Source organism: Bacillus rossius, chromosome 2 (genome assembly GCF_032445375.1).
Source record: "Bacillus rossius redtenbacheri isolate Brsri chromosome 2, Brsri_v3, whole genome shotgun sequence".
In the NCBI taxonomy this organism is placed as follows: domain Eukaryota; kingdom Metazoa; phylum Arthropoda; class Insecta; order Phasmatodea; family Bacillidae; genus Bacillus; species Bacillus rossius.
The window spans coordinates 113,392,640-113,408,855 of NC_086331.1; the positions used below are offsets into that span (position 1 = coordinate 113,392,640).

At 37.2% G+C, this 16,216-nt stretch overlaps 1 protein-coding gene across 1 annotated transcript in view; it reads right to left on the reverse strand.

Annotated features, from left to right (window-relative positions):
* LOC134528958 (uncharacterized) overlaps window positions 1–16,216 on the reverse strand; it is a 267,148-nt gene that overhangs the window by 185,401 nt on the left and 65,531 nt on the right. Inside the window, exon 10 of the mRNA XM_063362626.1 lies at window positions 3,736–3,975. Within this exon, the coding sequence (XP_063218696.1) occupies window positions 3,736–3,975 (240 nt within the window). The remainder of the gene's footprint in view (window positions 1–3,735; window positions 3,976–16,216) is intronic.

Below are 16,216 nucleotides of genomic sequence, written 5' to 3' on the forward strand. Positions count from 1 at the left end.
GGGCTTCTATGGCAAATGAAGAAATCATTGGGGATTTTTATATTAAATTAGAGGAATTACTGGACAGATTGGATATCAAAGAAGCACCTGATAGGCTATGGAACTGTGACGAAACAGGTCTTTCGTATGTCGTGAAAGCAAACAAAGTTGTAACAGCAGTGGGAAAGCGATATGTTTATAAGAGAGTTTATGCAGACAAGGGAGAATAACATACACTTTTGGGATGTGTGTGCACAAATGGGACATGTATTCCGCCTATGATTATTTTCAAAGGTGTCAGGTGGAACGATAACCTAAAGAGAGATTGTTTGCCTAATGCAATAGGGAAGTTGTCTCCAAAAGGGTGGATTAACAGTGATCTGTACTTTGAATGGTTCCAGTTCTTTGTAGCCTCCATTCCTCCTGCTCGACCAGTCATCCTCTTCATGGATTCACACGCATCGCATATTAACCCTGAAGTTATTTCGTTTGCGAAAGAAAATCAGATTTTCTTATTTACTTTCCCAGCCCATACAACTCATTTGTTGCAACCGTTAGATGTAGGAGTTTACAAATCCTTAAAATCACATTGGGGTCAACATTTAACTCCTACATGAAGTAAAATCCAACGGAAAAACCAAATAGAACAAATTTTCATACGATTATGAATACTGCCTTTATTGAGAGCTTCTGCACTAAAACATTACAAATTCTTTCAAGAAAACGGGAATTCATCCATTCAACAAGTGTGCTATTCCTAAGGAAGCTTTTGAACCCTCCAAACTAACAAACAAGCCTCTACCTCAAGAACAGCCGGAAAAGGATCAGATATTGGTAGCTGACAAGATCTTGGTCCTGCAATCAATGTCAAGAGACACCCTCATTAACAAAGGAAAGATAAAGCGAGACTCAAGTGCAAGATGCCTTACTCCAGTAGGAGAAATTACCACCTTGGGGTCAATAAAATACGCATCATTGAGACCTGCCACTTCAACTTTAAATGCTGCCCTACCAACATCGAATCCTGTAATGTCATCATCGAAGGATATCTTATCAACCACAAAGGCTACCCCATCAACGTCCAAGGCTACCCCATCAACGTCCAAGGCTGTCCCATCAACTACTAAGGCTACCCCATCAACTACCAAGGCTGTCCCATCAACTTCCAAGATTGTCCCATAAATTTCCAAGGCTGTCCCATCAACTACTAAGGCTACCCCATCAACTTTCAAGACTGTCCCATCAACTACTAAGGCTACCCCATCAACTTCCAAGTCTGTCCCATCAACTACTAAGGCTACCCCATCAACTTCCAAGGCTGTCCCATCAACTACTAAGGCTACCCCATCAACTTCCAAGGCTGTCCCATCAACTTCCAAGATTGTCCCATCAACTTCCAAGGCTGTCCCATCAACTACTAAGGCTACCCCATCAACTTCCAAGGCTGTCCCATCAACTTCCAAGATTGTCCCATCAACTTCCATGGCTGTCCCATCAACTTCCAATATTGTCCCATCAACTTCAAAAGCTTCGACACCAACATTAGAACCGTTCATATCTGGTCCAGAACTTCGCGAATGCAAGACAAAATCAAAGTAAGTCCAAATTCTTTATGAAGATTGGATCTGTGGTATGTGCGGGAACAGTTATTTCAGAGACGTTCAAATAAGAAATGGCGCTAAATGGGTACAATGCTGTTATTGCTTGATGCCTTATCATGAAGAGTGCCAACCTGCTGATTCTGGGGAACTAGTTTTCATGTGTGATAATTGTGCTAATGCTGAAAGTGAGTTGAGCGAGGTAAGCATCTAAAAAAAACTAGACTAAACCTAATTTTTCGAAGGTTATTTGAACATTTTTTTGAAGAAATGAAGAAAACAGCAATTAGAACGCATGTTACAAGTTAAAATTATATTATTTGTTATTATAGTTGGTATTTGTTTGAAAATATTTGTATTGTTATTGTATCACGAAATTGCCTAACCCCTATCACGAAATTAGATACCCATATCACGAAATTACCTGTCAAACCATTTAAAATTTGAAATTAAATTTTGTGTTGAAAATATGTATATAATTGCAAGTTTATTACTTATAATGTTAGTATTACACAGAAGTTAAACAATTTTGGCCAAATACGACAGTAATGGTTGAATAAAACAATATTTATTAGCGAAAAATTAATTTTATCACGAAATTACCTTGCTTTACCCTATTCCAAAACCACACAACTATAATTTTTAAGTAGGGGTTTCTAAAATAGTACTTAAACTTAGATAAATGTAAAGGATTTTGTTCGCTAATTGATGTAGTGGAAATTTTAATTGCATCCTGCATACAACATGTGTTTGATCTCCGTGTATATTGCTTCACATTTGGTGATATTTCTGAGTGGCGGTCCGATTTCGTCTTGGCGAGGGGTATCTTATCTTCTCTTAAAATAATTTCATTCAACCACATTTCCAAATGTATTAAGCACACATTGGCCAAATGTTAGGTTTTAATGTTCAAATGGCTTTACATTTTCATTGAATGTACACACAAAACTAGATTGTTATTTTCCAGTGGGAAACTCTATGTATTTAAAAAAAAAAAAAAAAAAAAAACCTTCGAGCAATATTGCCATGCTAGACGGAGCAGAATCTTCATTGCCACAGAGCAGGCAGCGGGTTCGCAATAAAATTGCTCATTGGAAAACCATCCCGTGCTTACAGCATACGTATGGATTATGTTACACAAGAAGTAAATTTCTTTTGGCAAACTCAATAACAAATTGCATCCCGTTATCTTTGAAGTTTGCCCTATAGCAATTATGTGCAAAAAAAATTCGGAAAATTAAATTACATATGGCTATTAACTTGGTAAAAATAAATATTACCTAAGGTACCTATGATCTGAGATTGTGTGACCGTCTGTATACTTCGACAACCAACCAATATAAATCAGTTAATTCAGAAAAGGCTTCAGTATTTTATCTGACAAATTTAAATGTGACCTTATACATGCAAATATATATCCGAGATGCAATATTCATAATGCAAGTATAAAATATAACATTTTAAACCATTTAGGCTAAAAAAAAAATACGTCCTATACTTATCTTGGATTTTACAAATCAAATGATTTGGTACTATAGCTATTTTAGCACTGACTGATTTATATTTTGTTTTACAAAAATTGATTTAAATACAACATAAATAAAAAAACCTTTCTTTGTTGAGAAAACCTGTTTGATTGGTGAGTGATCAAGGAAAGGTGCAAATACCACCAGCATTTATTAGAGTGTCCAGGACTGACACAGTAAAAAAGAAAACAACTTTCATCATAAAGCTATTAATACCATAGCACATTCAAAAATAGAGTGTAAACATTACAAAATTTCGTTTGCAATGATCATCATGTGGACACAACCATTATGTGTAATGATGTGATGCCAAAACTGCCTCTCCGAATTTAGATTACCTGGAAAAGACAGTGCAACCTTAAGGTAGGTATATCACTCGCAAAAATTACAGCCTTTCGAGGTGTCACCTACAGGTGCGCGTTATCCTCGGGAATTACGTGGAATGAAGCCACGAGATGGAGCAACGAAAAAACGTGCTCGAGAGAACAAGCGGCTATGCATCGCTAAATGCAACATCTAGGATTGATCTCGACGGGAAGAGGACCGAGTCACCAAAGCAGCAGGTGAATGGGTCTGACCACTTTCACCACCGACGCGGACCAACATGCAACTGCGCGGTGGCGCAGACGTACCGTCTATGTCGTAGTGGGTGGTGAGTATGGCAGGAATGGCGGGCGCCACAGACGGTATCTGGGGCATGATGCGTGGCGTGGGCTGCTGGTAGCTGGGCATCATGCTCGTGGCACCGGGCACCACCGGGCAGTACTGGGGGAACACGGGCTGTTGCGCCGGCATCAGGGGCATGGTCGACATCAGGCTCACCTGCTGCTCGGTAGCAGGCTGAGGACATGCGTGCGCAGGCCCGCTCATGCCTGTTGACACCACACGCCACCAACTGACATCACACTTCTGCACCAACCACTCATCACCCTGCTACCACTTAGCTGTTCATTCTTTCATGGGTGTCAAGCCGTTTTTATATTAGACTGTGTTTATCAAAATAATGGTGTTCCAATGCATTACCTTTATTATTCATGGACCGAAACCTCACAAATAAGCAACTTACAGTATGATAGTTCTAATCTCTACAGCATTTTAGTGTTCAGCGTAGAAATCTAGTCACAAAATTGTTCCATCAACAATTTCTGTCCCTACCTACGAATGATAAACTGCGGACAGACACTTTTTTCTTAACACTAGAATTTGTTGCATGTATCGAGACTGTGTCGTGGTGGTTCCGGTATGTTTCGCAGTCTGTCTTGCACAGATGCGAAGCTAATGTATTAGTGCTGCGGATAAAATACTAGAATATGCTCTATGCCGGACGTTAGTCATCACTGGTTCTGCGGGGACGGGAGACCGCGAGAGGATCGTCACTGCAGACGTCGGACACTCGCTGTGGCGGAGACACGACAGATATGCTGCGGAATAGCGCCTGGGGATAAGGTTGTGCTGTTTCAGTAGCGTCGAGGAAGATGCCTGAAGTACAATGCATTTAATAATGTAAACTTAGAAATCTTATTGTATGCTTAAGAATTTAGCTTGGACGCCTCTTTCCGTCCCATTTTCGGCTAACAGATAAGGTATGATATATTTTGATTTATTCTTTTTTATTGCGATTTTATAGGAGCTATAAATATTAAATAAAAAACTTTTTTTATATTTTCCTGACCAGTATTTCTTATCATTTATTGGTTTTTGGAATACTCATATTCGTTAGGTACTATAACAAAAATTGCTCAGTTTCACACGGTCAAAGTTATTTATAAGAAATAAAAACATTAAATCGGCCACTTTCTCGGCTAATAAGTACAGAAGGATAATAATTACCTGTCATATTTGATTTTTAACACCGCTAATACTTATAATCCGTTATTTTATTTTACATTTTAAGGCTTAGTGTGGAAACATCAACAATAGCTTCCAATATATTCCTTGTTTTTATAGTTTTTAATGAGTGGCCACACAGAAAAATTTTCTGTACTCATACAAAAGATTCCTTTGGAAACCAGTTTCTAAGAAATTGTTTGTACCTAATACTACAAAAAAGATATTGTAACATTGTACAACACAGGGATGTGGTTATTTTAGTATGTATGAAATAAGTTTATAGAGATAATACTGAGTTATTTCTTACGAAAATTGGCGCCTAATTTTAAATTTATTTTATGTTTCATTCAAGTATAATTTTTTAAACCATGGAAAAGATAACCGAATATTTAACAATTTGACTTTTTTGTTGTATTATGCTTATTATGTGTGCAGTTGATACTGGAAAACTATTAAAGAAACGTTTTGCAAATAACTTTAATTTTTGGAGGTACTGGGACAACACAAAGCATAAATGCCCGGGTAAGAATCCAAACACAGAAATACTGCGAACACTACTTTGTAGTGATACAGTTTTTTTAGCGTAAATGTACAGATTTACAAATATATGTAATTTTACATGAATATTTATGTTCCATTTACAAAAAAAAATTACAGTGGATCGGAAAGAAATGCTGTACAATGTTATTCAGACGTTCAAAAAAAAACAACTATTAACATAAAATTGTATTGCCATTCTAATACGCTCTTATAAATTTCCAACCACCAAATTTAATTCAAATTTACTGTAAGAATATATGCTTAATATTAAATTTTCTAGTAGTATGTTAAAAATTTTCATCCCCTTGAGATACCACAAAAACTTGTTTTGAATATCTCCGAATATAACACCACCAAACCATTTACTACGCTCAAATAATAAATTAAATGTCTAACAAGAGATTAACTGAATATACAATCCTAATGAGTTATATTATTTCAATCTTAATATTGGCAATACGTGTCAATGTAGTAATAAACACCCGATTCTCCCTTATTACGATGCCATAATGGGCATGTTGATATTAAGTATTTCCTGTTAACTCGATGGCTTAGAAATAATTTTAACTTAACAAACTTTCGCACTTTTTTATTTCCATTCTTGTACCACCCACGAATACTAGAAATTTTTTTCGTCAGATCATTTATTTACATCTTATTAATAACCAACATAAATTTAAAAATAGCTAAAAAAATTCTAATGTAAAATTGACATGGAAAATAGGTTAAGGTAATAACTTTAAAAAAAATTAAAAAACGAAAGAATTTTATTTTGCAATTTAACTGTTTACGTAATCGTGCAAACAGGGAACTTACTTTTCCTCCTTGTCTCGTGTCTCCTATATTTACTCTGTATGTCTGGTGTTGGCCTTTATTCGTCTTTGCGTGGCGAGGCTGGCATTCTAAGGCTTCTAAAGACTCATCTTCACCCACCATATTTAATGTTTGGGTGTTCACTAATGGCACATTTTTAAGAATAAATATTTCATAAATTATTTTATAGAAGCAATTTTGTTTGCGTTACCCAGTTGCGGAAACCAAAAAAAAAAAAATAGACTTTCTGTAAATGACCATGGCGCAACTAGTCACACGAAAAATTTAATTTATGAATGTTTGCCTAACTTTTTGCCTAAACCAGATAACAACCTAAGCATAATATCTGGTGACAAAATGTTGCTACAGTACACAAAATGCAATGCTTATACAAGGCGAGTGAAGCCGAGACTTTATGTCGTGGGCACGGGCGAATCGACCATATTCGTGTCAGTTTTGTTCGAAGAGTTATTGTGTAAGCATAACTTGGAGGCTGCTATTTTCTCAGTAGGGAATAATGTAACGTGTCATTGTTACTGCCTCCTCCAGTACTTACATCGTACCTACGTGGTACTACGCTGTATTACTACTACGAAACCGATCGGTAATCTGACCAAATAAACTATGGCCACTTGCGCCTTCATGTTTTAACAAAAAAAATTAAACACATGTACGCAATATTAAGAAGTGGTCAGTCATATCTATAACAGTAACCTTGAAATTTCACAGTTCGGAGCTACGGGTGGTTAATTTCCCACCTCTAGAACTATAAGGAGATTTGTGTATTGGACTCACATATTTTCAAACATATAATGCCATACCGAATATCGATGCAGATAATTGCATGATATGTCTCCTGAAAAGTGATGGGACCTATAAAGAAAAACAGTTACCTGTTGGCTCATACGAAATTGATGAAATTGCAAATTGCATCAAAGAAAAGTTACCATAAAATGTAGACTTTCAACTACATGAAAATCCAAACACCCAAAATAGCATTCTAACATGCGATGAAAATGTCGAATTTACGGATCCAGGGACTATAATTACGATGCTCAGATTTGAACCAAAGATGTACCTTGCAGGAAAACTGTACGAACCTATGCAAGCAGTAAACATATTTCCTGTGAATTTCATATGAATAAACTGAATTTAAACAAGTAGAACATATCTCAACGAAAGACCAAACAACATGCAACACAAGTTTTTGCCAACGATTCCGCCAGGATATAAATTGGTTGAATTGCCACAAAGTAACCATTACATTCCAGTGGTCATAAAGAGTGCACACGTGAGTCGTCGTCAGAATCGTTGACCAGCGAAGACCACTTGGTGGATTTTCGAAACGAAGAAATAACACTTCGTCAGCACTTGAGACCATAAGCATAAAAGGTGTGAGACCACGAACAGTTATAGAAGGAATTGAATTGATGTGCAAAAGACCTGTTCTGTACCAGACGTCGGTGCATTAACACCTGACAGAGTAAAGTTTCTTCTCAGTATAGGACAAGTGCCGGATAAATATAAAAGAATAAATTCTCAATGTGGATTACCCGGTAGTTTTTATGGAAGAATTACGAAAATGTAACTTCTCGAGAAACAGCCTTTCCTGCTCGGGTACGTGCTACCATCTCAAGTACGCATCGCTGTACAGCAACAAGATATCTATACTTTGTCTTCGCCGATTTTTCTGCATATGAACGGTACGCTTACAAAGAACGAGGATAAACATCCGAACACGACTAAAATATCCTGCAATAGTATCGAGCGCATTACATGTGTACTCAAAGGTATCGAGGTAGACCAGAAGAGAGATATGTGTTTAATATCTGCCATGAAAAACTACCTTTCGCTCATGAAATTAGTCCTAACTAACCTGAGGCCATTTGGTACTGACCATGACGCACTAGTAAAGATCCCCCCGTCCAGTGCCTTCCCGTTTCAAATACTGATGCTTCAAAGTAGCGCCCTGCACACCCTCACTTGGAAAGCTTCTAAAACCACGTTTTCTTCCCTTACACGGTTCGTAAATACGCACTATCATATCCCGCCGGGAGCATTTGGTCTCCCATCGGCCATTTCTAAACGTCGTTAAGCGAAACTTCAGCAAGACAGATCGTGAACGTTTTGTGCGCGAGATGTAGTTGCATTGTTATATGATAGTTTCCCTCTAACCGTTCGCTTTACCGGCACCAAGATGTAGTGTCGTGCAATGAATTTACATTTCACGAAAAATTTGGGATTATCGCTGCAGGCAACTTCATCATCATGCTCAGACACAAAATTCCACCCTCAGTATTGGTAAATGGACGCAAAAGCAACCTTAATTCTTTCCCCAACATAATTTTCTCGTGCCACGGAGTATAATTTCTTACGTTGTTGCTAACCCGAACTTTTTCTTGTGCACAGTCCAATCTGGGTCCAACTGCGTGCTTCCAGTCCAAGCTCTTCGATCTATTGTAACTTCAAGTAGTGGTTTCTTCCAGGTCAATTTCATACTAACCTGTGACACTTTCTGGGACTTGCTGCAGTCCAGGATGGAGCCCACTCAAAAACGTCGCGCCCTGCCAAGTTGTTTGGCAACAGGCGGCGAGCCGCAAATTCCAGCTACGACAACTACTCATATATCCATTTGAGTTATAACTTTCATGAATCTAGATAAGAAAAATACAGTCTAAAGCATCATTATAAAAGAAAATTTAAACATACAATATTAAAACATGATTTTAAAATCTTACCTATGTGTATTTAGTAATATTTAATTATTATTAATACTTATTGTCTAGTAAGCTTGTCTTTACTGCTATAATTTTTTTAGTAAAATTTTCATACACGAATATTATTTTTGAAGTTATACTGCTTTAATCGCGTTATGAAAAATTGACGATAATGTTTATTTACGATGCACGAAAAACATGCGACTAAAACTGGAAGGATGAAAATTGGCTACATAAAAATAAAAATTATATACGTGCTTTTAAATCATATAATTTAGTAATTGATATCGAATACTTGTTCATAAAATTAAAAACATTTATTTATTGTGAATATTCATGATAGAAATTGTGATTATAGACTTTTTCAAGTGTATTTTCAGTGTATTTATATACGTGAGGTTATGTTCCTGTATGTATAACGATGTTAGGTGGCTTGTAAGCTTTCACTGTTGCTGGCAGGGAGTGTCTTTGGAAGATTTAGTAGTCTCCTGGCCGTTTTCATGGGAGTTTTTGAGAGGTTATGTTTTCATATGTATAATTTATTTGCATTATAAATAATAAACTATTACATTATTTAAAAATTATATTAATAAATTATAATGACACATATTTATTGATTTTCTTTATTAATAAAAATGCATCTCTATTATTTTACTAAATTAAATAATTAATTTTATATACCTGTTTAAATAAATAATAAATACTGTGTATTTACATATTTTTTATTTTGATGGAATTCAGAACTTACTACATGTTTTTAAAACTCACTCCAATCCTTTTAATTATTATTTCTATTAATTATTTGCATGCAATATTAAAGTTAGTTTTGTATCACGTAAAGTTAGTATAACTTCTAACGTACACCCATTTTTTGAAGTTAAACCTGTCAACGTGAAATATCTACCATAGTAAATGTAAAAGTTTATTAACTTAAAAATCAGAGTACCTCAGCCAGCCTCCTACTCTTCAGTAAACAGAAAGTAAACAATACAGAAATGATTTAAATGCATTAAACAAAATAAATACTAGAGGTATAAATCTTAGAAAGTAACAGTTTAGGTGGGTATCTTTCTCAGGATAGCTTGCAACGTCTCACTCTGTACGATTTATGTCTATGATAAAGACTTTTAAAAACATATAATTGGACTGAGTCACACAAAGGACTTCCGATGCAAAAATTTAGGAATTACAAACTAAACTGCAAGTACAAAGACTAATTTTCTTCAAAAAGAAATTTCTACATTTACTGTATACAGTATGCTTTACAACTACTATAGGACTATCACACTCTGAAAACCAGGCCTATAATAGGGAAATCATTCGAATTTTCGAACCACAAGACCTATTTTAAGGTAATGCTCATTGTGCTTTACAATGTCATAAAGCTATATTTGGTTTTGTTAACAATTTTAAGTCCAAAAGTGTTCAAACTCTGGAGCCTTTAGCGACTAAACTGGTATACATTATGCTTACTAAAGGGTCAATTATAAACATATAACACGAGGTTCCGAATCCACCAGAAATACCGTAGTTTTATTACAAGTATGCCTTATGCATACTAGTACATATTAATATTATAATAACCGTTCATGAAGCCTCAAAGGACTTCCAATGAAAATATTTGATATAATGTATGCCTATTATAAATCCAATTTCAAGTACACAGGCCAGACATCTCCAAACCCTCAGACTTAGAAAAGTCATACTCAACATACATTCAGCCATCATCATGAATACAAGCTGACATTAGTCCACCAACATACACAATCATGGCCATTATATCACCAACGTGTTCTAGATTTAGAAATTCGGCTGGACACTTGACTACACATAGTTATTCGACACAACACATATCTTAGTACATAATCTTTGTACTTATCGACTCTTATGGCAAACGTATTCGACCTCATCGTCGAACATTGCCGAAATATCTAGTACATTTATCGAATATTGACGAATAACTCAACACACATCAACGCAAATTAACAAATATATTTGCACTCATCAGCACACATTAAAAAAGTTATATCATTACGAGAACAAGAATAACCTTTTTTTGGCTACACAAGGCCAGTGAGCCACCTACATATGTCAACACAAGTCATATAGGTCAGAAGCATCTGAGTACATTAAGATAATCGGCCGCTTCTTTACTACAAATCGTAATTCGGTAATACAACCATTGCTACACTTACAAGCATTCGGCTACATTTGGATACACGTGACTTCACATTTCGCTACACATGCAGGCTTTTGAATACATAATTCGTATCTAAACATATTCATTCGGTTACACACCACACCACATGGCTACACATAAGATACACTTTCGGCTACAGATGGTTACACATGGCTACACATGGTAACATACTTCAACAGACGGCTACATAGGCGGCTACAGACTACTACACACCACTACACAGATGGTCACACACGACTACACACGGCTTCACAGATGTATATACATGAATAAACATAACAATACAAATGGCTCCGCACGGCTACACACATCTCTACACACTCGCCTTTACATAGTGATACATTCTAATACACACGGCTACACATAGCTACATACGTGCAAGTGTCGATGACCATCTTGCTTAGCATGTTATCCGCTAGAGTACTCTAGTGTGAATCATCACATCGTCAGCCATCAAAGTTTCCACCATCTTGTCTGTAATCTTGGTCCATCTTGAAAATTCGTAAAATCAACCAAAATATTTGAAAAAAAATTATTCATAAAATTTTATGAGAATAAAAATTTTTATTTTTAAATCGATTACAGTTCTTGTTTCGATCCCTCATTAGAATAAAAATAAATAAATTTCCTTCAATATTTCATAGCAAAATTATTTATCTCCTGCATTAATAATGTACTATCTTTATGAAAATCTAACCATGCTATAAAACATCAAGGTTCTGGACTTGAAACTAGATAAGTTAACGAATAATAAAAAACTTCTCATTCTTCATCAAATACAATACTATGATTTTTTTCCATACTAAAGGGCCATAATAAATACATATTTACTCATACCATTCGGACAATCACGAGGTTACGAGCATACAGAAAATGAAGCCTACAACAGGCCTGTACACAATTGGACGAATATATGCATGGACACCAAAAGGCTCCGAATTACAAGACAACAGTAGGACCATCATAATTATATACTTTAAAGCACAATACCAGCTTTATTAATCGATTTTTTTAACCACGAGGCCTACTACTTAGCATAACCTTATTTGCTCTATGAATACTGCAAGGCTTATTACAAGCTTATAGACCACAAATCTCCGACCTGCAGGTCCAACACCAAATACAATAATAATATTCACTCACCAATAATAGTTAAATGAGACATACAGAGGTCAATGGTGATAATTGTTACACATAAAATAGACTTGAAATCTCTTAACTATGGAACCTTAAGCAATTGACAACAAAAATGTTTACACTTGCAAGCATTTTGGCTATACATGACTACACACCAATATACACGTGGTTACATAAGCACACTTGGCAGCTAGGAAATTGGTTACACAAATGGCACCACATTACCAAACACATGGCTACACATGTGACTACAAGCTGCTACCCAAATGATCACACACATCCACAAGTGACAACACAAAGGGCTTCTCATGACTACATTCATGTTTACAGGCATCTACAAAAGTGCTCGTGTCGGTAGCCATTTTTCTTCACTTGCTGTCCATTAGTGTACACCTGTGTCAAATCATCTGACTGTCAGCCATCGTAGGGTATGGTATTATTTTGCAAATATTGTTCGTCATCTTGAAATACTGTTAATATCAACGAAAAAATTCTATATAAATTCAAGATATTCATTTAACATTATTTTATTGTTTTAAGTTTTAAAAATGCAAACGTTTTTAACATTTATTTTCAATATTTAGTTTCATAAAGTTGATACCAAGATAAAAATGATATTCAAAACACTAGGATAGTCAACTATCTAATTATTGAGATCGGTTTACTCTAGTGGGTAACAAATAAATGAAGCTATACAAGTGCTTGTATTTGCAGCGATTTGTTTTACCAATTTACTATCTATAGCCAAGTAGACAGCCGAAAGTCTGAATGTAGTTTCATGCTGCTGAATTATAGGCCTTTTTTAGTGTATGTTGGTGGCTTACTGGACTTATGTAGCCAGATAATAATGATCTAATGGCCGAAAGATGACATATATTCATTGATGTGAGTCGATGAGTGCAAAGATGATCTTCGATGTGATTCCATCAATGTAAATATGTTCGTTAATGTGCGTTTATGACTACGAGAATGTTCGTCAATATGCGACGTAAATATGGAGAAAGTTTTTCAATGTGCGCTGATAAGTTCTAGAATGTTCGTCAATGTGCGACGATGAGTGCGAAAATGTTCGGCAATGGGCGATGATGAATGTGTGGATATTCGTCAATGTGTGATGTTGATTGTTAACGTGTTCGTCAATGAATGAAGATAAATGAGATCATGTTCGTCTATGTGCGACCAAAAGGGTGGGGTTGTTCATCAATGCGCGAGGTGTTTCGTCAATCTGCGACGATAGGTGTGAGTGAGGATGCATATCAATGTGAGTCGATATGTACGAGTATGTCTGTCAATGTTGGATGATGAGTGTGATGAACATTGTCACTGTGTGACAATGAATGCGAATATGTTTATGAATGTGAGTCGATAAATGTGTCACAAGTGTAAGCTTTCGTATGTAGCTCTCTTACCTCTCCGAATGTCTTTTCTTTAGTTAGCTCCTGGTGGCAGACCAACCGCCATACTTTGGTGCTTGTAAATTTGTCTGCAGTTTTTTTTTCAAGAGGTAATCAACTCCGACTTGTTCCATAAATTTTCCGTGACCGGACATAAACAGCACATCATAACTCGTGGGGGGAAGCGGGTGCCAAGACAGATTATGAAAGATTGTTCTGGTCGGTTCTTGCCCTGGAAGTTCGTTGGCCCCGAGCAAGTAAATATAGTAGTGTAGGATAGCCTGTCCTGAACCAGGCTTCAGGCTGTGGATTGATGATTATTTACATTGTGATGTCACGGTGGCCATTTTGGACTCAAAATTCCTCAAAAAAGACTAAAAATTAAAATTTGATTAGTTAATTTTTTTTTATGAACTTTAGAATTGTTTTCATTAAAATCGGATAATAAATAAAGATTTGCAAGATGGCACTTTCAACGAAAAGTGCAACGGTGACGTCGTAATCCTATATGACATCAGAGGCTTATCGGAGGCTGTAGACATGGATGCTTAAGAGGCCACTCCAGTGTTTCAGGGGCACTACGCAACCCGCGTTAACCTCATAAGATTCAATGATATTTTCATTTTGCTTATAACTAATTAACTAATATAGATTTCGAAATGATGCTTGCTTGATATGTAAGACAACGATGCTCTTATCAAAGCCCCTTTCTTCAAAAACGTGCATAAATAATGGTTCAAACCTAGACAATACACTTATGCATATTAGTAAAGATTAATATAAAACCATAATTTATGCACGTTTTTGAAGAAAGGGGCTTTGATAAGAGCATCGTTGTCTTACATATCAATCAAGCATCATTTATAAATCTATATTAGTTAATTAGTTATAAGCAAAATGAAAATAGCATTGTATCTTATGAGGTTAACGCGGGTTGCGTAGTGCCCCTGAAACACTGGAGTGGCCTCTTAAGCCTTAATAAGGAATTTAAGCCGTCTTGAGGACATTTCAAGTCGTTTGCATTTTTGAGGACTAAAAATGGGAAATTTTCTCTCAAACGGGAATTTTTCCCGCGAAATTGGGAAATTTTCAGGAATTTTGAGTTATTTTTAGTCATTTTTTTTAGGAATTTTGATCCAAAAGGCTGCCATGATGTCACAATGTAAACAATCAACAATCCACAGGCTGAAGCCTGGTTCAGGACCGGCTATCCTACACTACTATATATATATATATATCCCCTCGAGGGTCGTACATGACAGAATCTCGCTGTCCCAGAGTGACACGCTGCCCGGAGACGACCACACCGCCGCTGCCTTGACCACTGCCAGGATAGAAGACGCCACGCTGCCTGAGGCCACAGAAGTCGACAAGTGCGGAGATAGCCTCGATGTGCGTAAGAGACTTGGCCTACGACCTGAAGAAGCAGTCCACGCCAAAACCACGAGGTTTCGTCCGGTGACTAGCAAGAGTTGTCAACTCGCTCAGCGACTAAATTACTGAAAACTCGCTCCTCAGTATCCGAGAGTACTCGGTGTGTAGAGTATAACTACTCGCCAACGACTGTAAGTTGTTACTCGTCGAGCAAGTTGTGTGGACGCGAGTTGGAGGACTATGCGAGTGCAAGTTGGGTATAAGTGACACACTGGGAACATTGCAGAAAGAAGCTGGTTGGTGAAAGACAATGGCATCGTTGTGGTGCACGTGTGTGCGTAAGAGACTGAAATCGCTCATGTACGACTGCCACCTATTGCAGAGTTAATCCGAGAGGAATATTCTTGACAGTGACAGTAAGTATGGAGACAGTACTAACTATAACTGGTGCGAGACATACTGAATGTGTCTAAGGTCGACATGAGTAGCAGTGGTCTGGAGGCGGGGGAGCTGAATTGTTGCCCCTTGGATGGGCAGCCCTTCAGGATTTTTCTGGCAATGGTTTGTTTGTACAGCGACTGGAAGGGCAGCCCATCCAATTTCTGAAAACATGTTTCTTTGAGTGTTTAAATAATCCTGAAAACTTGTCCCTTGGAAGGGCAGACCATCAGGATTTTTCTGACAGTAGTGTTTTTGAAAGGTTGTCTGAATTGTTGCTCCTTGGATGGGCAGCCCTTCAGGATTTTTCTGACAGTGGTTAGTTTAGGTTAGGTTAGGTTAGATTAGGTAAGGATAGGTTAGGTTAGGTTAGGTCACTTTACAAACTAACCACTGTCAGAAAAATCCTGAAGGGCTGCCCATCCAAGGAGCAACAATTCAGTCGCCCCCTAGAAGCTATGAGTCGAGGTCCGTGCAGCATCCTCGCCGGTGGGGTTCATGTCGAAGCCCAGCCAGCAGCCGCCAGCAATATGTGTGCAGCGCCGCATGGAAGGAGGGAGTCACTCGGCCGGCGAGCAGGAGACAAAAGGCGACTCGCTTTGGACCCACACCAGGAGCTGCGTGTACCTCAGGGCGAGTGACGAACCAGTTAATACACTTGCTGTCGAGG